The sequence below is a fragment of the Emydura macquarii genome, unplaced genomic scaffold (assembly GCF_026122565.2).
Source record: "Emydura macquarii macquarii isolate MOO-44397 ecotype Brisbane River unplaced genomic scaffold, CSIRO-AGI_Emac_v2 contig_1483, whole genome shotgun sequence".
NCBI classification, from domain to species: domain Eukaryota; kingdom Metazoa; phylum Chordata; order Testudines; family Chelidae; genus Emydura; species Emydura macquarii.
Genome location: NW_027131620.1, coordinates 16,053,273 through 16,077,645, shown reverse-complemented (window position 1 = coordinate 16,077,645; position 24,373 = coordinate 16,053,273). Strand labels below are relative to the sequence as shown.

At 41.0% G+C, this 24,373-nt stretch overlaps 1 protein-coding gene across 2 annotated transcripts in view; it reads left to right on the top strand.

The window, feature by feature from the left end:
• Positions 1-24,373, top strand: part of LOC137157120 (translocating chain-associated membrane protein 1-like) — a 51,916-nt gene that overhangs the window by 13,951 nt on the left and 13,592 nt on the right. The window contains exons 2-7 of one of the 2 annotated variants that reach the window (XM_067554314.1): positions 11,619-11,679; positions 17,933-18,051; positions 19,724-19,840; positions 19,930-19,988; positions 20,644-20,728; positions 20,964-21,034. In XM_067554314.1, the coding sequence (XP_067410415.1) occupies positions 11,619-11,679; positions 17,933-18,051; positions 19,724-19,840; positions 19,930-19,988; positions 20,644-20,728; positions 20,964-21,034 (512 nt within the window). The remainder of the gene's footprint in view (positions 1-11,618; positions 11,680-17,932; positions 18,052-19,723; positions 19,841-19,929; positions 19,989-20,643; positions 20,729-20,963; positions 21,035-24,373) is intronic. The other variant, XM_067554315.1, reaches the window with a different exon arrangement.

Below are 24,373 nucleotides of genomic sequence, written 5' to 3'. Positions count from 1 at the left end.
AATAGCAATGTCTGTCAGGGCCAGACAAATGCCTTTGTGCCTCCTCATGTTTCTAGTACATAAGCATAAAGGATGGGGCAACCCCAGCCCTCCCTCAGTTCCCTCTTGCTTCCCGCTTAACAGTATTCTCCTGCAGTTGTAAATGAGATCTGTGTACTCCCTGTCCAAGCATCATGTGGTCAAATGAGTCAGGGTTCCACTCCAGATAGTATAAAACTCATTTGGTGGCTGGACCCAGAGAATGTATGGAATAGTATTATCTTGTCATCAACCTCTTTCTATGACTCTCATCACAAGTGCATTGAGGCATATTGGGATGCCCACCTGGACCATCTACAGGTGAAGGGCATCTGGTCCCAGGATGATTTGAAACTTCATCTGAATGATCTGAAGCGCAGAGCCATCTGGCTGGCTTGCATGGCATTGTTGCCTGCCCTAAGGGCCTACATAGTGCAGATGTTGATGGACTACCTGTCCACAATACACTACATCAATAAGCATGGAGATGCATAATCATCCCTTCTGTGGCAGGAAACCTTTGGATCACGGACTTGATGATGTCACCACAGTAACCTCACTAGCCTTACCCTTTCCATATATCATCAATGGCTGACAGGCTTCCCAAAGAGGCACATGGTAACCAACCATGAGTGGTTGCTACAGACATCCATCTTAGAGCCAGTATTTTCCCAATGGGGGATTCCCTCAATAGATCTGTTCCAAAGGAGGCACAAGCCCAGGATTTTTACCAGGTACCTTTCTGTAACTAGGGCTCCAACCCTCCTATATGACTTTCTGATTTTCCTGATTCTCCTGGATGATATCTAAAATCAGGTGGGACAAAACCATACTGATTCTGTGACAGCTCCCTATTGGCTGAGGCAGTTGTGGCTGTCAGACCTTCTGCATGTGTCTGTTTGGTCCCCCATCTATCCCCTGATTTGCCCAGACATGATTGCACAGAGCCACGGCCAGACATTGCATCCACATCTACAGTCGTACCTGGCAACCTGGATGTTGGCCAGATGAGCATGGCTGACAGAGACTGTTCTCAACAAGTCAAAGAAGCCACATACAGATCAGAAAGCTACTAGTAAGAAGAACTACTTCAAATGGAAATGGTTCTTTATATAGGTAGGATGATGTAATCTGGACCTAGTTGAGACTCTCATGCCATAGATCCTCAACTACAAACTGCACCCAAAACAGGCTGGATTAGCATTTAGTTCTTGCAAAGTTCATCTTGCAGCAATATCAGCAGGTTATACTACAATGCAGTCGTATTTAGTCTTGTATTCAACATATTGATGCTTCTGACCAACTGTTGGAGCACACTTTGCCAGGGCACATGCAGCATCTTCAGCCTGCTTTACCGATTATGTGAAGCAGCAACAGGGAGCAGCCCATTGACTTTTTTTCAAACATTATGCCCTTGACACACTGGTCAAGTCTGATGCCAAATTTGGAAGAACTCTTAATTATTATTTGACTGATGCCACTGTCACTCCTTGTTCCCACCATCTGGAGGAGATGCTGCTTACCAGTCGCCTACTGTGGAATCCAAATTGACACATGAAGAATGAATCTACAGTAACTGTATAATGGGTTTTTAATTTTCGTGATGTTGTCAGTGTGACTCCCATGACCCATGTTTTATCCCTGCTTTTTGAAGTTCATAGCAATGTGGGCTTTGAATTACAAAGGAATTGAGGGAGGGTGGCAGCCTTTTATGCCCTTATACAGGAGTACAGAGAGGCACAGGCTCCATTTGTGGCCTTGACAGATGCTGCTATTGAAAAATATCTGATCTCTCACATGAGGCATATGGGCACCTTCAGTGGGATCCATATTAACTACAGAGTAAGTAACCGTTCTTTTCTGACTCTGCTCTCAACATCATTCATTACATTTTCCTGTCTGCACACCCCAGTTTTCTGCCCCTATCCTTCCTGATTGAGTAAATGTAGTGCAACAAGTTTTTTTTTTTAAAGAAACTTTCAAAATGTGTTTTGTTTTTTTTTTTGTGTAGGTTTTTTTTGTTTTTGTTTTTTGATATTACACTTTATAACCAAAAGCCTTGTTAGACTTGAAGCCGTTTTCAGCCCAACCGAAACCCACAATAATGAACAGGCATGCATAACAAAACCTCAAAGTCTGCCTTTCCATGAGAACAGCACATTTCTTACACCCCCGCTCCACTGACCCCCCTTGTGATAGATAAGAGAAATGTAAATGAATTGTTTAAGTGAGAAAAAACTGTATATAAGTGATCTTTGTAACACCATGAAGTTGAAGCTGATTTATCAGACTTCCCGATATCATAAATAAACCCCTTCAGTATTGTCTGTGCTGCCTGATTCTTGGAGAAAAAAATCTTTCATGCTTTACAATTTGGTTCAGCGAGCAGGGTGCAACTGGGATCCTCTGAGTGTTTCCCACAACCAAGGACAGAAGTGAGTACATTTTATACTTACCACCTCTGGTGCGCACCTTGGTCTGGGACTCCCTGAGATACCCCTTTGCACCCTCTCTTTTATAAAACGAACCATGTATAAGGCACATAGACGAGGACTGAACAGGGATTGTGTTTTGGGGTTGTAGTTTTGGCCATGTTTTTGGGGTGCAGGGATCACTTGAGTGAAGGCTGCATTGCCAAGTACTGAGCACCAGTGTGTGCTTTAGTAGGGTTTTCAGGGTGCAGGGATCGCTTCGGCGAAGGCTGCATTGCCAAGTGCTGAGCACCAGTGTGTGCTTTAGTAAGTGCTGAGTACAAGGGTGTGCTTGGCTGATTCCCCTGAAACACCATTTAAGTGGGTTTTAGGAAGCTGGGTGACAGTGTCGTACGAATTGCCCCGGGGTGCTTCAGTGATGTCCTCAACGGGAGGACAAATCATTGAATTTCTAAAAGAAAAACATGCAAAGGTTCAAAAATCTATGGTAAAAGATGGCTGGACCGGTATAAGTGTGAAAGACAGTTTGTTATGATGGTCTGGTCAGACAAAAGGAAAGCTAGAGAAAGGAGTTGTAATACTTTACTGTTAATATGCAAGAAAGGTAAAGGAGTTAGAGGAACTTCAAGAGGCTTTCACATCAGTGCAGAGCCAAAAGACAGATCTGGACCATAAATTAAATGAAAGAATGTAACTCCTCTGCACATCATATTACTGCTATCATGCAACAGGAGGATTACAACGATTTTGGTTCAGACAATAATAATAAAATAACTAAAAAGAAATTAATTGGAAACAGCTCACAGAACAAATACAAAAATGGAAGCTGGCACACACGGAGGGAACTCAGGATAATTGACCTCTTCCTCCTCCTCCATTTAACCCAGAACCTGATGCCAGCGCTCCCTTGGCCCCATTCCAAGTAACCATGCGATTGACGGGACAGGGAGAGAACAGCTCAGCATACTTATAAGCATATTCCTCTCAGTATCGGGGAAATGAGGGGCTTATTAAAGGATCTCCCGGATCTAAAGTCCAAAACCCTAGTCAGGGACGGGACTACGGCCAATTGAACCCCCGCAGTACTCTGCCTTTTCAGTCCGGTCCTGGCTCTGCTCCTACTCCCCCCCCCCCCACTTTGCCATGTTTTATCTGTGGGGGCACTGGATATTGGGCAGCTGGATGCCCAATCCGGATGGCCCCCGGTAACCAACCCCAGCCGGCAGGTCAGCCCACTGCCAACCCCTATTCACACCTGAGCAGAAAAGAAATGGCTAGACTTTTGAACTCCATGACCCGCTAGGATTCAGCGGCCCCCTTATCTGTCAGTGCTATGAAGGTGAATATAAACCTCTCGAGACCACATTTGCAAGCATGGATAACGGGCCGGCTATGCACAATTCTTGTGGACATGGGAGTGTCCGGTTCCGTTACTGACCGCCCCATTACTAAACAATACATTACTATTTCAGGGGTAGAAGGCACATGCATCACTGACTACAGGAGCCATCCCAAAGTAACAAGGAAAAAAGATTAAGAAAACATGTTGTGAGCCCAGAGGGGCATTGTGGCAGGAGCAAGGAGAGGAGTAAGTGCAGACTCTGTGGATTCAGATCCCTGGGACAGTACTTAAAATAATAACATCTGGGCTAATAAAAATGTTGTTGGAAAATAAAAATAATTCTTGGTTTCTTTGCAGCCATTCTAAAAGAAAAATAGGTCATTTTCCCAAAGGAATGGTCTGTAAATAATCCCGACTAAAATAATTAGAGCAGGGCAAGAAAAAAATAAATAAATAATGTGTGTGTGCAAATATATTGTGTAAATCTGTATGGTTTTAAAAATCTAAAAAAACACTCTTGGTTTGTAAAAATCCTGTTTTGTAGGTTTCAGATGAATTGGTTTGGTTAGCATTTAACCCTTTGGGTACATCCATGTTTTATAAAGTTCAGCATCTTCTAAGACCAAAATTGTGGCTGTGAGAGAGGCAGCCAGAACCAGAAGAATGGGAAAAGAATCTGGATCCTTTTTTTGCTAATAAAGTAGCACAAAGGAACTGCAAATAATGGACATATCTAGGCAATAAACAAACTACTTGAAACCAAAAAGCTCAAAATTCAACCATCCAAGAAAGAAGTATTTTAAGCAATAATCTGCCACCCCCAAAAGGGGGTAAAAATTGTTTTTTGTCTTTTCAGAACTTCAAGAAAAGTGGGTGCCAGCAAAACAGCTGAAGAACAACACCATGAATTTATTATTGCAACAAAGATTGTTTTGTGTTTTGTGCTGTTTGTCCTGTTACTAACATTGTGTGGTATACTATATTAAGCAAAAAAAAAAAAAAAAGATCCTGGTCTGATACATATAAACCATTCCCCTTTGCAGCAATAAGTCTTTCTTCTATTGCCACTGCTAAATTTGTAACTCTCACCTGGAATACCTCTAACCCTTTCCAAGAATTATGTTCCAGGTTTCCTTCCATCTGAGGACAAGTTATCATGCAGCTTGGTGCCTGCTTATCTCTGCCCACCCATTCAGGTTACCGATCAACTTCCCCCACCTATCAAACAATATCCTCTCAAGCTTGAGGCCTTAAACGCAGTAGGTGACATTCATTCTTTACACCACCGAGACATACTTGTTCCCTCTTCCTCCCCTGTCAACTCTATCTGGCCAGTTAAAAAACCTGGTGGCTCCTGGCACCTTACCATCGACTACCGCACCATTATCTGCATACTGATTAAACTTGCCCCCATTGTAGCTGACCCATCAGTTGCCCTTTCGGGCCTTAATCATTCTTACTGCATCTTCACTGTGTTAGACATTGCAAATGGCTTTTGGAGCCTCCCCATGCATCCAGAGTCACAACACTGGTTTGCTATACCTTTGGCCCCACCCAGTTCAGCTGGACTCGTTTGCCCCAAGGACATCATAATTCTTCCACCCTCTTTCACCGTGTTATGGCAAAGGCCCTCTCTTTGGTAAACTGGGCTTCTGCCAATTCTTCTTGTTTGCAATATGTTAATGATTTATTGCTTGCTTCCTCCACTGTCTCTTAACTACTTACGTGCCCTTCAAATGCTACTCCAGGACTTAGCCAATGCAGGCTTAAAAGGCCAACCCACAAAAAGCTCAAATAGCTCTACCTACAGTTCAATATCTGGGTTACATGGTCTCCTAGGACTCCAAAGCCCTCACTTCAGACCGCCCACGGCCGACAACAATTGAAAAATTACATAAGTTAATGGGCCTCCTTAACTTTTATAGACAATATATCCCATCATTTTCCACCTTAGCACAACCCCTCAATGACCTTCTTAAAGGGGCCCAAGCCTCCTCGGACCCCATCTCTTGGTCACCAGAGCATGACCACTGCTTAATGCAGCTTAAAACAGCCCTCTTTTCAGCTCCAGCACTCGGGTTCCCCCTCCCGTCAGTACCATTCAAGCTCTGAACCCATGTACAGAATGGCCATGCTATTGCTGTACTCACTCAGAATCACAGCGACAGGCGCCACCCTGTGGCCTATTATTCCACCCACCTTGATCTCTGGCTTTTGACCACTCTGGCTTTTAACCACTGTCTTCAAGCCATAGAGGCAGCCTCCTGGGCCGTTACTGTTTCCTCACATTTGGTTTCTGAAGCCCCCTCTCCCCCTACAATTTTCGTGCCTCATGCAGTTCACAAAATCTTGGATGGGGGCTGCTTCTCAAAGGTCACCTCAGCACGATGGTCCAAGTGGAAATGCACCCTTCTAAGCCCCCACATTACAATTGCACATTCTAACCTTCTTAATCCTGCTACCTTAATGCCAACAACAGGGGAACCTCATCAGTACCCTCCTTCTGAGGACACCATTATACAGGACCGACTTGTGTCTCAACAACCACTCCCCTCTTCTGAACTTGTTTTGTTTGTTAATAAATCCCAGTACGATGTTGCCGGTTAACCTTGTTCCGGCTGGGCAGTTTGTGACCTGTCAGGTACATGCCTTCGCTTGGGTTCCTTGCCACCTTCCTGCTCTGCTCAAGTAGCCGAATTAGTGGCACTAACACACAGGCCTGCCTCCTGGCAAAAGGCCAGGCTGTTACCATTTACACACAGAGCCGCTATGCATTTGGGGTAGTTCATAACTGTCTTTGATTCTTGGACTAATAAAGGTTACCTCACTTCATTTGGTACCCCTCTTAAAAATGGGGGGTACATTAAAGGCTGCAACGATTCCACAAAAAAATCTCCAAGTGGCAGCCACCCCAAACTCCTGATGGTATTATTCATTTGGGATCTAATAAGACACTTCTACATGATGTAATTATGGTTTCTGTTAAAGTTAAATATGATTTGTCTGAGTTTACTGTACCATTACAATATGTATGTTTTGACAACCCTAATTCTTTACAATGGCTACAAGAACAGTTAAAGTTACTAGTGCACCAGTATACTGTTCACACCCACGCAATAAAAAGACAAAAGCGAGGCATCCTAGGTGACATTGGGGGAATATCTGAAAACTCAGATTCCATGGTAAACTCACTTCATGCCAATGTGAATAGATCTTACAATGCGTTGGTTAAAAGCCAGACTACCGAGGCCCTAAAATATACCGATGCTGGCTTATTATACTCTTTCACTGCTATTGATGCAGCCATAGATGGATTCTGTTGCAATTAAATCCTCTTATATCATAATCAATATGATTATATCCCAATCTAAGAGATGTGCTTGTGATATGTTAGCTTGTGATTTGTTCAATATGTTAAAGAAGATATGTTAGATATATGCCTTGGTTTTCCCCCACACCCTCTCTTTCTCTGACCTTGCAAACTTGGCAAATATATCTGCTCAGTTAATTGTTGCCTCCCCCCTACCCCCTGAAACTTCTTCCACCCCCTCTTTTGATTTTCTTTTTTACATAACCTTTTGTTATCCCCACCCATGTTTTTCCTTCCTCTTTTCATTTTAAATCTATCATGTGTGGTCTAACAACACTGCCTATCGGATAGGACTTTCTGTCTTTGTTTCCTACCGCCAGTGGCGGCATGCTCATAACAACTTTGGATTGTTGTACAGAAACTGCTGACTATATTTGCTTTTGTTCTATTCTCTGACCTTTGAATATTTCTTCTACAACTACGGCCCACTGTAGTGTCCAGCCAACTCCTCCATGTGTCTACAGATTAGACTCCTTCACTCCAGATGACATTTATTTGCCTGGCCGCATTTTCACTGGAATGACAGCACTTCCTTGGTGGTATGGCAATCCCAAATAGCAAAAGAGCTGCTGGCTAAAGTGGTCCTTGCTGCTGCCTCTGTGTCTGCCGCTGTTCATAAGAACACTGCTAAAGGCTGTGTAAAGGTCCAACTTTCCACCCAGACTGTAACCCGCTTGGAAGATTCGACTTCTGGCTCGTCGTACAGCCCTATCTCCCAGTGGACTATTTTACAAATAACGGCCGCACTGTTTCTATATTTGTGTTACTAATTTCTATTATTGTGTGATTATTTTAAGCATATGCTTAAAAACTTTACTATGCTTTTTTCCCCTTACCTCTGTTTCCCGCTTTTTGTCTCCCCCCTCCACCACCTTCCTCCTATAATCCTAAGGTAGATCACGAATATCAAAGAAGTTAGGTGTTGACTATATTTTACTTATAGGTTCAATTTGTCAAACAGGAGGGAACTGTTTAGACTTGAAGCCATTTTCAGCCCAACCGAAACCCACAATAATTAACAGGCATGCATAACAAAACCTCAAGGTCTGCCTTTCCATGAGAACAGCACATTTCTTACCCCTGCTCCACCCCCCCACCCCGTGATGTACCCTCTTATCTGTAAAGATTTCACCCATTTCCCCTCCCCAAGGATAGTTAAAAATCCTGTTCTGTCTCTGTCTTTATCACCCCTGTTCTTCCTGAGAAGAACAAGGTCTGTATTTGTAAGTAAATAAGAGAAATGTAAATGAATTGTTTAAGTGAGAAAAAACTGTATATAAGTTATCTTTGTAACATCATGAAGTTGAAGCTGATTTATCAGACTTCCCAATATCGCAAATAAACCCCTTCAGTATTGTCTGTGCTGCCTGATTCTTGGAGAAAAAATCCTTCGTGCTTTACAGCCTCAACTTTCAATATAGACTGGCACATAAAATCTCCTTCAGAGAAACTCATATTTTCCATCACACCATTTGCTCTTAATGGGATTGAGGCCACTGGCTGCATTTAACAGTAGTAAATATTTATATTATGGTAACACCCAGAGGCTCAAATTAGGAGGATGGCAGTCCCATTGTGCTGGGTGCTCTGCAAATACGGTAGAGAGGCAATCTGTCTGGTCTGAAGGTTTCAGCAAAGGTGTCTGCTGTCTCCTTCCCCAAAGAGTGAAAAAAAGCTACTCTCAAGGAAGACAGAATTCTCTTATGAAGTCAAAAAAGGCAAAAAAAAAAAAAAAAAAAAAAAAAAAAAAGAGTAGAGGAGTGGAGTCCGTTGACATCTTCACTAAGGAAAGCCTGTGGCGTTAGGCCCTTTTTGAGGACAATATGAGATAGCAGTCATTTTGAAAGAGGGCAGCTCTCTGAGGCTTTCATAAGAACACTATTCTTCAGGTTCTGTTGAAGGAAAACCTTCTAGTTACAAAAAAGAGGGGGCAAGACCACAATTACTAAATCCTTTCAAAAAACTATATATTTAACCAAATCTACCCAAAATGTACATTACTGGACAGTTGTAGTTGTAGATAGGCAATGCGTGTAATTAAATAATTTTGGGGATCTGGGGGGTGGAATGGTCTGGCACAAGGTGCTAAATTTCTTAAAAGACCCATTTGAAAACTTTAACTGTAACCAATTGACAGTACTTGTAAGTTCTAAGAAATTATTTTCTGTACAAAAAGACTAAGGTGTGGTCTACGCTAGGAAATTAGGTCGGTATAACTACATTGCTCAGGGATGTGAAAAATCCACACTCCCTGAGCAATGCAATTAAACTGATCTAACCCCCAGATTAGACAGTGCTAGGTCAATGGGACCTAGCTACTGCCTCTTGGGGAAGTGGATTACCTATGCTAATGGGTGGAGCCCTCTTGTCAACATAGTGTCTTCACTGAAGTGCTACAGCAGTGTCACTGTAGCACTTCAAAGTGTAGACAGACACTAAGGGTTGAACCCACAAAGCAGCTTAGGCCCTTAACTTCCAGTTTAATCAGGAGCCTAAGTTCCTTTGTGGAATCCAGTCTGAAATGCTGTTACTTTGGGAAGGATAAGCTATATTCCTCATACCTAAAAGGTTGAATCCCTGCATTAAGTGCAAAACTCAACACTCTCAGCTATGGATAAGGCCCTTCATTTTTGTTTTTTATTTTATTTCCCAGGAATGTATTGGGTTTTATTTAAAAACTTGAAAAAACTGGGAGAAAATTGGTTTTAAAAAAAAAAAAAAAAAAATGAAGATGAAGGCTATGTGGCAGTTGAGGAAGCCTTCCACCCGCTGCAGTGGTCTGGGGTGTCTCGACTGTCAAGACCTGGTTCCTTGCCCTTTTTCTTCCCCTCTGCACCGAGGAAGCGAATAGGGCCACAGGAGGCTCTGTTCAGCAGTGGGCCCGTATTCACAGGATGCAGCCTTCCACTCCCTGCAGGTCTGTTGCAGTGGTCAGTCAGTCTTGGCTGCTGGGACCATGCCTATCTCATGCTCCCACTAAGCAGGGAAAGCACAGGGGGCCGCACTGGAGGGCCAGAGTCCACAGGCAGACAGAAGTCTGCAGCCTGCGAGTAGTGACACCCCTGCTGGATGGAGCCCCCTCCTGAATCTGCTAGCTGTTCAGCACAACCCTGTATGCTTCCCTTGTGAAAAATTCCTGGGTTCTGAGAGAGCCAAAATTTTGGTGAAAATTGGCAAAACCCAAATGCGGTTTTTTTTTTTCAAAAAACCCAGGAATTTTAGGGGGAAATTGATTAATGCTGTTAATGAAGGGCTTTATCTATGAAGTTGTAACTGGTGTCTCCATAACTTAGCCTCTACAGTAGTGATTGTGAAAGGCAAGCCACAGCAGCACCATCACACTGCTTCTAGCCCAGTACCCAGAATTCTCCCCCACCCAACAGTCAGTATCCCAACCCCACAGAATCACATGCAAACATCAGAACTGCTGATACCTTCAGTACTTCTTGTGGCTGTAAAGGGTGTTGCTGAGGGTGATGGGGAGGAGTGGACTTCCTAAAAGGATAGCACTTCTGGGAAATACAGTGGTGCTACCTATGTGGTGATCTGGGGGAAAATAGCTTTTTCTGGTATGACTCATATTTCTTTATACTTATAAATCTTTCTAATGCAGGTCAGTTTAAAAGAGAACATACAGTGGATTACGCTTTGTGCATGTCACAATGGCTTGCGTGCTTCTCTCTCATACAAATTTTCAGGTGATGCCTGCGTATCCATCTCTGGCTTTGTCCTGGAAATTTGAATGCATGCATGCAGATAGATCTATTTGCTGTGGGAGACCTAGGTACTTGGATGCTGCAGTGATGGGTATGGTGTAAAAGTCTAGTTTTAAATGTCTGCTTGACTTACTCACTTGACTAATGTGAATAGGATTTAAAGAATCTTTTTACTTTTAGAGTAAATGAAAGTCATTTTAATTTTTATACCCGCTGTTCTGTTCTGAAAATAACATTTAAAATATTTTGTAAAGTGGTGTGAGAAGGAAGATATTGAACCTTAAGCTGAAACAGACTTATAGACTTTAAGGCCAGAAGGGACTATCATGATCATCTAGTCTGACCTCCTGCCAGAAGTAAAGTCATAGCTCTATGTATTCTAGACACAAATATTAAAGGATTTATTTAAAAAGTGGGTGTGTGAAATCATTAATGGTGGGTGATATCAACTATGAACAAATAGTATAGTCCTTAACCAACACGAGCTGGGACCCAACCCCACTTTCTTTGCCAAGTTCCAGTTACTTAATGTAAGGGTTCCCGCTTCATAACTTTATTTAAATATTAATAACTGTTTGTATTAAAGTAAGTGTGTTCCCTAAGAATTTATTTTAATTGATTTCATATTCTTCTTCATAGACCTCATCTGAGGAGGAATGTTTAGGGACACTGAAATTACTATGCTTGTAGTTCAGTTTGTGTTAACTTTCTATTTTGTTCTTTCTTAAAAAAAATTTCAGGTCACAGCCAAGTATGTCATCATCTTTATTACTGTGCAGTATAACGTTACCTACACCACTGGTAAGAATAAAGCAAATCCACTGTCTTTCTATATAGCATAAGAACCCAATTATAAAAAGTTTACCATTTATAAATAATAACGGTCTTCTCTCGAACTCATTTCACTGGTATATCTGAGAACTTTTCTTATTTCTGTTTGTCTTGGGGATTTCTAATGTTCTTACCATTATAACATGTAGGCTCCCAGTTCTTCACTAGTGATATGAAATTACCACTTTGATTTTTTGCTATAATTGTCTATTGCACCACAGCTTCACTTGATTAGGCATTGTATGCCTTCCACTTTCTTTTATAACTTGCTGCTTTTCATACCAAGTAGACTATTTTGTAATTCTGAATGTGGTTTCCTAAATGTTTCCTATTTCTCATCACACATTGTCTTATGTTCTTAAATGGATTAATTTTTTTATGTCTATAAAAGTACCAGACATTACTTTATGGGAAAACTCGCTAAAATAGCTGGATGCTGAATAATGACGTAAAATATCAGAGGCCTGACTCTCATACTTCCTACTTTATGTCCCAGCAGATAAATGTATTTTAAAATGACACTGTTGACTTGAAATCAAATCAATATTTAAAAAAAAAAAAAAAAAAGATAAAATAGTTTCAGGAACTACACCTGCCCTTGAATCCCATTCCCAATTTTTGTAGTTGTAGTCACATTTTCCTCTTTCTATATCTGAGAGACTTCACCTCTTCCAACTTCAGCAACAAATAAGGTAGCAGTGCTACAGACAATAGCCTCATTCACAGTACAGCTCTGATTCATTCCTGGAGCACTGTCCTTCCTGTGGCAGAGATTCTGTGGGAAAAAAAATAGCATGTGGTTATATAATTCAAGATATCATAATTCTACATAGCAGGAGGCCGAAATATGGTTGTGTGGGCACCCCTAATTCTGGCATTTCCTAACAGAAGCATTGAGAGCACAGGCAAGATAGTATTTGAGTGGTTGAAGACGTATTCCTATCAAGTGCATGTGTGCCTAGTGCACCAAAGTTAGAGAATTTAGCCTACCAGTACCAGTAGGAGCAGCAATTGTGGAGATCCCCTCATAATTCCTCCCATGGCTATATAAGGTGGCGCTGCCCAACCCCCTGTTAGTTCCTTCTCACCGCCCTGACCTAGAGTTGCAGCACTTAGTGTGATCTTTCTTTATATTTGTTTTCCCAGCTCTTTGTAACTTTCTTTATATGTATTTATAATTTAGTACCCTTAGTTAAGTAGTTTCTCCCAGTGGGATACCCAAACTGGGATTTAAACATTGCCCTTCATGTGGGGCAACTATTCCCAATAATGATCCCCACGCAAGATGTTTGTTATGTCAGACCATATCAAGATCTGCATAGACACGTGGCATGGGCCTTATGTGTTCAGGCCAAACTTGTGCAGGACTACAACCATAAATTTGTGGATATCCTCCAACTATGGATTCTTGGGAGAGTTGCCCTGTCCATAAACAAAGCAATACAAGAGTCTGCTAAATCCCTATGGAATAAATACCCTGGTTTCTTAAGCACCACAGCAAAGCACACTGACAAAAGATTCTATGTGTCAGTGTAAGGCTTCAAATTTTCTTTCTCTCATCCAGCTCCCCTGGTTTTGACAGCAGCAAATGAGCAAGTGAGACAAGGAAGAAAGAGTTCAAAAGGCTAGATTAATGGGGAGAAAGGGCCACTCAACTTCCTCCTCGACGATGTGCATTGCAAGCTCTAGTATCAAAATTTGACTCTGAACCGGGATGCTGTGTCCAAATTTGTGGTTAAGTTACCAGAATCCTCCAAGGAGGAGTTTATGGCTTTTTCTATGGAAGGCTGTTAAGTGACCAAAGACCTCCCTAAATCATCCACTAAATCCAGGGCTGACTGTGTTACAGCCAAAGTGTGAGCCTGGACAATGAGAAGAATCTCATGGTTACAAAACTCTGGCATAGCTCCTGAAATCCAATAAGCACAGAGGACTTGCTGTTTGATGGTCACCTCCTATTCTAGGAGAAAACCAATGAGACGTTACGTTCTTTCAAGGACTCCTGGGCCACACTACGCTGTTGGGAATTTATACCCAGGCTGCAAAGAGGCCTATTCATATTCTCAGGGACAATACCACTGTATGCATTATGTGAACAAGCAGGCAGGTGCCCACTCCAACCAGCTTTGTCAGGAAGCAATAAAGTTCTTGTACCTGTGCATTGAGGAAGGTATTCTTACACCCAGAGTAGTTTGCTTACTAGGCTCTCAGAACCAACTATCCGATTACCTGTGCAGGTCTTTTTCAAATAGCCACGAGTAGTTCTTAAAGAACAGTGTGTTGAAGTCTGCTTTCCAGCAATGGAGCATCCCTTCCACAGACTTGTTTTCAACAAAGGACAACAGAAAATGGCAACAGTTCTATTCTTGAGAGGGACACAGCCCAGGGACTCTTACAAGGCCTTCCATCAGAATTGGGAAGGGAACCTGATGTATGCCTTCCCCCCCACTCCCTCAGGTTATCCTCAAACTCACATTGGATTGCGCCAAACTAATTCTGATTTGCAGGCAATGTTGATTTTCTGACTTCCTCTCTGTCAGCTTGACTTCCCAAGCCTCTCCCTCTTCATCCCAACCTACTCTCTCAACATCACAGCCTGGCATTGAGTAGTCTGCCTCTTACTGTGTGGAGGCTGCCTGGCTAAATAAAGAGAAGTGGCAGTGGGGAGGTTGTTAGAGATATTCTGCTTAGTAGTAGAAAACCAGTCACAAAAACCACTTTGTCTACTTGTCTAAGTGGAAAATGGTTTTTGATTTGGGCAACGTCCAAAGAAATTCAGCCCACATTAGTGCAGGTTCAGGACACTTTTTTTTTTTTTTTTTTAAATTTGCTGCATTTGAAATCTTCAGGCCTCACGCTGAGTTGCCTGAGATTGCCACCAAGTGAACCATCATCTTCTCATCTTCCTATTCAAGGGAAGTTGGTATTCTCAAATCCTATGATGGTAAGATTATTTTAAGGGTATTATCCATCTTTTTCCACCAGAAAAAATACCATTGTGGGAGCTTAATATAGTCCTGGCAGCATTGATGGGTCCATTGCTTAAGCCAGTAGCAACATGTTCACAGGCTTTCCTCTCTCAGAAGATGGCCTTCTTTGTGGCTGTAACATCTGCAGGAAGAGTTAGAGAGTTGCAGTCCTTAATGGCAGATCCTCTGAACAAATTAGTTCTTCAAGGACAAGGCAGGTTTAAGACTACACCCAAAATTTTTGTCCAAAGTGTTACCTGTTTCACATAAATCAGGTTATTTACTTACCAATTTTTTTCCCCAAACCCCATTTGAATGCAAAGGAGCAGCATCTACATAGCTTAGATGTCAGGTTGTGCTCAGCATTTTATTTAGAAAGGAATAAGCCATTTCATTTATCACCTTGAATCGTGGTGTCCTATGCTGAGTGAATGAAGGAACAACTAGTTTTCGCTCAGACCATTTCCAAGGGGATTACTGCCTGCATTACCACGGCTTATGCCTCCACAGTCATTGCGGGCTCATTCAACCAGAGCTCGGTCAATGTTGCTAAGCAGCACAGCAGATGTCTCAACAGCACATATCTGCAGGGCTGCAACATGGGCTTCTGTGGATACTTTTGCTGGGCATTAAACTATCACCATGGCATCAAGATAGGGTGTAAACTTTGGGAAGGCAGTTCTGCACTCACTATTTAAAAACATTGAGCCCGTCTCCTGCTGGAACTGCTTGTGAGTCACCTGAGTGGAATATGAGTCTGCAACCACACAGAGAAGAAAAGACAGTTACTTAAATATATATTGTAACTGTTCTTCAAGATGTGGGTGCAGATATGTATTCCATGACCCACCCTATGTCCCTTTGCATCGGAGTTTCCAGCTGGAGATTTTGGTTCAAAAGAATTACAGGGAAGCGTGGGGGCAACACTGTCCTTGTATAACCATGGGAAGAACTATAAGGGAAAGGATGTGTGTGTCATCCCTATTGGTGCTGCTAGGCAAAATTCTCTGACTTTGGTGTGCTGGGTGTGTGCACAGCTGAGCAGAATACATATCTGCCCCACATCTCCAGTGCATTGAGACACTAGAGCTCAACAAAATGGTTATAAGAATTTTTTAACTTGAGCAAAATAGCATACTTTCCTAATCACATTCCAGAAATGACTGAATCACTTCATCTGAAACATTTTTAAAAAAAATAATCAACTTGAGGCAGGTATGTGTCATGGAAACTTCAGCCTGAGCAATTAAAGTTTGGCAAAGTAGTAATAAGCAACTGAAAACAGGCTCTTTAAATGGAAAGTGTCCAACAATCTTAACTACAGGCATGCTCTTTTTGCACTGCCTATAATAAAAATAGCCTGGCTGTGCCTGAAAGGACCTTATACTTGATCTCTTCACCCTCCCTGTGCATTTAGTATTTGTTTGTCATATTTTTATATTGTGTAAAATTGCCATTTTTACAGAGAAATGACATTTTCTCAATCTAAGGGGAAAAACCAAACTATGCTTATTACCTTTCTGGACAAAAAACCTTTATGCTTGAAATTGAATATTTGTCTCACTTATTTTAAAATACTAATGTGAATGTTCCAGATTACAAAATTTATTTATTTTCAAATGTGTTGCTTAGCAAAACCAATGCTGGAGAATAAAAAAGATATTGGATAAATACGCATTTTAAATAATCCTGAAACATATGCAGCCAGCTAGTGAGTCATTGTAAACAAGAGAGAAATTTTTAGGAGCTAACTTTGCTATGCACCTGACTTGTGTACATAACTTGTGCTTCTGAAAACTTTGCCCAAAATCACAATTTATGCCAAAACACTTGGCATGAGGGTCACATCCAGCCTTCTTTACGTGCTAATGCATTCCCCCAGTCAAGATTTAAAGACCTCATTTTAAAAAATAAAATGCCTTTATAGTTGTAAAGATTAACTCCCAAAAAGTAAATGGTACAGTTTGGTCCTCCACCTTTAGCATATGGACTGAAATGGTAGCTCTGGGTGATGTTTACAGCCCCAGTATTTCAATAGTGGTGTTGGCTCGGAAAATGATTGCTTCACTGATTGTTTTCTGTGTAGGTCACACGATATTAGAGAGACAAGGTGGGTACGTAATATCTTTTATTGGACCATGTTCTGCTGGTGAGAGACAAGCTTTTGAGTTACCTGAAATATCTATATACCTTGAAAGCTTGTCTTTTTCACCAGCAGAATGTGATTCAATAAAAGATATTACCTCACCCACCTTGCTTCACTGATTAGCAGAAAATGCCAACTAACTGGTTTATACATTATTGTTTGCAAGCAGTGACAGATATGGAATATGTAGACAGATATTCTTTCCCTTTCTTCTCCCCCGAAAGAAAAAAAAAGTTTAAAAATGTTATGCTCCACTACAAGCAGTGGGATTCTGCTTTATTCTCTCACTAACTCTCAGTGGTTAAGCCCACCATCTGAGCTGCTGCCTACATTTAAAAAGGAAAAAACACAAACCAGCAGGCCTTAAGTTTCAGTGGAATGTGGTCCCACAACATTCCTGTGTGTCAGACATAGTGTACAAACACCACAATGTGGGGACCACTATTGGCTTTCTATCTACAAAGACTTCTGGTCTCTTCTGTCTTTATTTAATGTGACTTGAACACTTTCTTGTATTTATGGTTTGCAAATACTTTTGTTTTGGAATACTTTGTTGTTGTTTTTTAACATATCTATGGAGTGTGTGTTTGGTTTCTTATAGGAACCTTACATTTAATTTATAGGATGATCTTTCTAGTTCTGTAAATTTCAGTAGCCTGAAAATATGTAGGAAGCCCTTTTTAGAGAGAAGGTAAATTACTTACTTAATCCAGGAAGGTGAGCTACAAAGATCCACAGGCTGAAGGTAGTATCCTTTCTACATACAGCTATGCTTCTTGACATGGAATTTTGTTGGATCTCTATCTTTTCTCTGGCCTAGGCCAGAAAGAACGGATAGAAGCCGACACAATGGTACTACCCCTGGGATTTCCCCTCCAGTCTTACAATTATAGTTTTGTTTGTATTTGGGGTGGGGAATGCTCCAGATTATTTGAAGGGGGGACCAGAGTTCACTTGCCAAAGACACAAGAATTTGGAGTTTTGATCGTGCCTTCAGAGAACAAGTAGGCAAGATATTTACCCTTTTTCTGTTACACAGAACATTTAATAAGTAAATGTGTTATATTCAAATAGATATTTTTGTAGTAACTAAAGCCTTGTTTTTCAGATGACAAGAGTGAACCCATTCATTTTTATGAATATGGTCCAAAAGACATTGCCACCATCTTTTTTTACATGCTTATAGCCATTATTCTGCATGCTGTGATCCAAGAATACATACTAGATGTAAGTTAACTATAGAGCTATCATTTACTTTTGTACATTCTTTATTTAAGCTATTTGTTATGTGTTTGTTCTGATTGTCTTACATAAGATAACACTAGTACTTATACAAGTCATGTTGCAAAATAAAATAAAACTAAGTAGGTATATTTAAACATCACCTGGTGGCGGTTCCTTTGTCATTTGATATAAATATTATTAGACTGTGGAAATGTGTCTACATAGCAATATATTTCATGAAATAATATTTAATCACAATTTCTCTTGACTCTTCTAGTAGAGTACACTCTTACTATAATGAACCTGTCGGGATTCAAGCCTTTTTGTTTGTTATAGCCAGGGGTTTGTTATAGTGGAAGAACAATCAAACAAATCATAAAGTTCTGGATTAAGTTACTGAAGTCGCCTTCCATAAAGGCGTTAGCTAAATTAATTAGCCTTATTTAATTATTCTTAATAATAATTTATCAACTGGTCAAGGAGGGAGATTTTAGGTGACCTCTGTGATTTCAGCACCAGACAGAGGGACTCCCAGCTGTCAGCACCCAGTTTTGGGAAGTAGGGTGGGGGTCCCACTTCTTAGTTTTTGCCCTTAGGCTGAATCCTGGATAAAAATTGTGTACGCATGTGCAACATATGCTCCTTCCCCCCCCCTTTTTTTTACAGTACAGTACTGCACTGTACTGTACTGTAGTTGGAATCTAGGGACCAGTTTCGTTATAGCCAGAGGTTCATGATCATGAAGGGCATTATAGCAAGGGTGTATTGTATTCTCCTCCATTAATAAGTGGATGGAAAAAACAGTAGTGTACACACTACATAAAACATTCATGTCCCTTAAGTTTTAACTAGGAAGTCAGTTGAGAAACGATTTATTTAAATAAACAAAAAAGTTGCTGTTTCCTCCCCCCTTCCTCCATTGTTGCTTTATTGGAAATGTTTTGATTTAATGTGGATTAATATATAAATGTATTTTTCCACTCTTTCTTTTATCTAAAGCTAGCTTTAAAAAAAAAAAGGGGGGGAGCAAAATTTAATTTCTTGAACTAGTGAATTTTTTCACTTTATTTTCCATGCATTGCCCTTCCCTCCCGGCCCCCCCCCCTTTTAGTGGTGGTGATTGACATTCCCCTGGAACTGCAATAAATCTACAAACCTAAAGTTAGGTTGCTGACTGTAAACTCCTAGGCTTTCATTTTCTGCCTCTTTGCCAAATAATTTCTCAAATTTATGACTTGCTTAAGGGTATTAAATAGTGAACCAGTGTTTTCACTCTTGTATATGCATGCTAGAGCTCCATTACCCTGAAATATAAGATACAAAGGGCCTGGTCAATCAGCCATTACAATGACACTTGTAGCGTGAGACTCTAACTAAATAATAAGGCTCTCTAATCCTGAAAAAAAAACCAAAAACCAAAAACACATGATTAACTTTAAGTACATGAGTACTTCTCATATGGGCTTCAGTATGACTTCTCAGACAAGTAAAGTTAAGCACACGTAAGATTTTGTAGGATCAGAGCCTAAAGTGAGGAATGGAAGATCTTGGAGATAACGAATACTTAATTGATGGCTAAGTGCCAAGTAGCTTGCTTTTTTCCCCCCTACCAATAATAAAAGTAAAATGTTGATCTGTTTCTTTTATACCCCCAAAATATTGTTCTTGTTTTCAGAAAATTAATAGACGTCTCCATTTGTCAAAAACGAAGCACAGCAAATTCAATGAATCGGGGCAGCTAGCCTTTTTCTATTTGTTTTCATTTGCCTGGGGAGCAAGTATTTTGACTGCAGTAAGTAAGTCAAATTGCTATCTGTATTTGTTTTAAAAATACACATCTAAAATATTATGAAAGTTCTTAAATGACAACTTTCTTTTTAGGAAGAATTCATGACAAACCCTACCTTGTTATGGAAAGACTATCCCCATTCTCGCATGTTGTAAGTGTTTCATTCTCTTTTTCTAGCTGTTTGACAGTTGGCTACCAGAACTTTGTTCTGGTAATGAAGACAGTGTAGACAGTTTTCATTTGTATAGTGACCAGTAACTGAAAATCCTTTGTTCTGTATTCCTTTAATGTTTGGAAACTGTCAGCTGGTGCCTCTTGAGTTTTTGTGTGTGATAATTTAGGCTCCCATCCTGTAAATGCTTGCACCAGTGTTTAACTTTACCACATGAGTAGCCCCACTAACTTCATATGCTTAACTTTACACCCATTGCAGAAGTATTTGGAGGATTATTGCCTGATTCAGTGTTACTAAATCTTTCTGTCTTCTACTGGAGGAGCTTGGTGGATAGAGGTGTGTTCCTCCATCTCCCAAACAACCCCAAAAAAAAAAAGAAAAGAAAAAAAGAAAAGAAAAGGCCCAAAGGGTGATCTAGAACTTGCAAACAGGAAGGGGATTTATAAATACTTATTCAAGAAATTACTACTTGACTTTATCAGCTACAATAAGCAGTTTCTGTTTGCAATTCCTTTATATAGTAAAGCCTCTTATAAGTCAAGCATTTCTTATTTTGAGGGAATGTGGTAAAATATTGTATCCTCTACAAACTCAACATCCTAAACTTCTTCCCTCCTAAATTGTTGTCTAGTTTTCAGGTAAAATTCTTCTATGTCTGCCAGATTGCCTATTGGCTTCATGCACTCCCAGAATTGTACTTGCAAAAGATTCGAAAGGTATGAATTGAAACCTTTGCTATTTTATTTTAAAAATAAATCTTGAATTGCTTGATTTGTTTTGTAAAGTAAACTTGATGGGAAGCTTACATGGGCTGCATACTTCAAATAGAATTCCTTTGCCTTCCAGAGAGAAGTACAGCAGTAAGGAAGATAAGGAAGGTTGACACATTCAGTATGGTGGGTTTTAAAGCAGGTTAGCTCCAATTTAACTTAAGTTTTTTCTTAATTTTAGGAAGATATTCCAAGACAGCTATACTATATCTGCCTTTACACTGCTCACATATCTGGTGCCTATGTATTGAAGTAAGTATTTGTAAATTGTTACTAATTAATAAACTTTTGTTTATTTCATTATTCCAGTATCAACTTTTTTTTACTATTCTTTATTTAGCTCTGCATATTCCCACTTAACGGGAATTGTGCCACCTTGTGGTGCCTTAGAGTAAAACCTTCTAATAGCAGTGTCAGATCGCTCTTGTGACCCCTTCTTCTCCCCTCAGCATATGACATACATACTAAGGTCAAGGCTATATAAGAGGTGGAACGACCTCAGCACTTCAGTTCCTTTCGTATGCCTGGACAGACGTGAACCTGTCTGGTCTCTGGAGCGAGAGCCTTTTTTCTTGAGGTAGTTGGCATTAGTTGTTAGTATATGGTTAGTTAGCAATTCTTTCCAGTTTTGTGTTATGGCGGAATCAAAGAAACAGAAGAACCCGCAATGGAAAAATTTCATTTCCTGCCTGGCTGTATTCCCAGCATCTGACAACCACGTTCAGTGCCTCAAGTGCCTGGGAGAAGCTCATTCTCTTTCTAGGTGTTTTGATCTGCTGGACCCTTTACTCCTAGAGACTTGCTTGCAGCTCCTCCTTCTCAATGAAGTTCTTGAGGCCAGACCCTCTGGATCCAAACAATCTTCAGATCCAAGATCTAAACGGCCAGTCTTACTTTCCAGCAGTTCCAAAGGACTGAAGGGTTCCAAGAAGCCGCATCCCATATCGGGGCTGGATACGGTTCCTGCGGTTCCCTAAGTCAAGTTTTCAAGACTACATATGTTTGAACCGACTCTGGTGGAGCAGTCAAAAGATAACTTGGCCAACATCATCTGTGCCAAAGTTCATGATTTGCAACTTTCTGATCCCATCACACTCCTGTAGCTGCAGGGCCAGGGTTGGATTCAATGTTCACTTTTGGGTCCAGGAAGATGGACTGCATTGGAATGTCCTAACCAGGGACATTAGTGCCTTCAGTTCCAGACGCTGCAGTGCCAAAGAAACATAAGAACAACAAGCCACTGTCGTCACTGCTGGTTCATGTGCATCAGAGATATTGGATTTGTCTGACTTGGACAAAGACTCTACGGATCCAAAGCAGAGATCTGTCCTGTCTTCAGCTTCACTGGTAAGGGAAATGGATTTGTGCATTACATTGGATCCGATGTTGTCCAAGTCTTTGGACCTGCTGTTGGTTCCTGCTCTGGTGCTTGTGTCCATTCTTCCTCTCTCTAGCTATGGACACTATACTTAAGATGGAAGATCTTCCTTTCGAAAGAGAGGGTCTTTTCTGTAAAAAGACAGATTAATTACTGGGGCAAATAAAGGACATGAGATTGACTGCTCGCTCTCTGCATTTGATTTCTTTGGCTATAAGGAGGCCCTCCATTCCCTCTTTCCAGTACCAGAGGCAATCCAACCCCCAGTCTTAATCATCTTATTTTTTGTTGAGCCAAGGGCATCGGCAATATCAGTAGCCTGCAATCTCCCAGAGTCACAGTAGGAAAAGGCCTTTCAAACTAAGGTCTAAATCTAAACAACTCATTGGTGTCCAACTCCTCATTGGTGTCCTTGTCACGGAACAGGAAGCCTCAGTTTTGATGAGGTGATTGGGAGTTGAGAACCAGCCAGTCAAAACTAGTCTGCCATTTCTTTGGAGACAGGCTAACCCACTTAGTCAACATATGGAGGCAAATAACATTGGACCAATGGGTCCTAGAGATTGTAGAAAGGGGCTATGCCATGCAGTTCAAATAATTGCTCCCCCAATCTCTCTGCCTTTCCCTCTTCATGGACCCGTTTCACAAAGCGATTCTTCTTGAAGTATAAAAGTTGCTTATGTTAGGAACAGCTGAAGAGGTTCCCGAATCTTTGAGGGATCAGGGCTTTTATTCCTGTTATTTTTTTAGTGGAAAAGGAGGATGGAGGGTTTCATTGGATACTAGATTAAGGGACTTGAACAAGTATGCTCAGAGGCTTCATTTTTAGGTGTTGACTTTGGCCCCATAATTCCTTCAGTACTGCTTATGGATTGGTTCTCAACTCTCTGTCTAAAGAATGTGTATTTTCATATTTTAGTTAAAAACAATCTTCCTAATTATCTTTGATTTATAGTGGTTGGGCATCATTTCCCGTACAAGGTACTTCTATTTGGCCTCTCCAGGATGCCCAAGGTATTTACAAAATGCCTCTCTGTGGTAGGGGCTCATCAAGCAATCAGGTATTTTCATTTATTTGGATGATTGGCTACTGAAGGCCATTGTGCACGAGGACCTGTTAAGCCATATTGTCTTCACTACCTCTCTCTTTTCAGACCTTGAGTTTCTTTTTACTGCCCAAAGTCAATTTTCTGCCCCATTAAAAGGATTTCCTTCGTAGGGTCCGTGGATTCTGTGGAAGGGAGAGCTTTTCTCCCAGAGGACAGATTTTCCAAAATGAGCAAGTACATGTTAAAGATTTGATAGTGTTCCTCTGAGAATGAAATTCTTTTTGGGTCTTGGGAGCTTTATGTCAGTCACTACATGTTTTGCAACTCCGTTTGCTTGTCTGATAATGAGACCTATGCAGCACTGGATGTTTCATGTCTACAGACGAAGCCAGAAGAGCCTTCAGATGTTGAGCACCATACCTCATATTGTTATAGTCTTTCTAGAAGGATGGTCAGACAGGGTGAATATGCTCAGAGGTGTATAGTTCAATGCTCTGGTCCATCCCTGACAGTAACTTCAGTCGCAGCAAACAAAGTTTGGGGAGTAACATCTTCATTTGACAGTTCAAGGGCATGATCTGTGCAAGAGAGAGGCCTGCAAATGTGTGTTAATACTGAAGGCTATTCATCTGGCTCTGATTGTTTCTTCCTCATCTTTTGGGGAGAGTTGTGCAGTTAGGTGATGGACAATATATTGGCCGCAAATTACATCAACAGGCAGGGGGTGCTCACTGGCAGTCTTCACGTGTTTTCCTCTGCCCCAGCAGGAGGACAGGATCTTTCATCCAGACCCACAGTCACTTCACCAAATGGTGTGGGCAATCAGACCTTGCCTCTGTCTGCTCTGGAGCAGTCATGTTCTTTGTGCAGGACATACTAATTAACTTTTGAAAACAGTCTACTGGTCCATTTTAAGTGGCAACAGCTTCTAGATTTTAGGTTTGCATGAAGAGATGATCTGATTCCCCTGCATCTGCTTCCATACCTTGTTCTGGAATGTTTAACTCCTGATTCTTTAAGTACATTATGTAACTCATTATTAAAAGTTCATTTGGCCATTATCTCAGCGTATCATGGTATGTTGCTGCTTTGTTTGTTGTTCAGTGAAAAGATTTATAAAAAGCTTATCAAATGTATATCTTCCAGTTAGAGATCCTGTCCCTT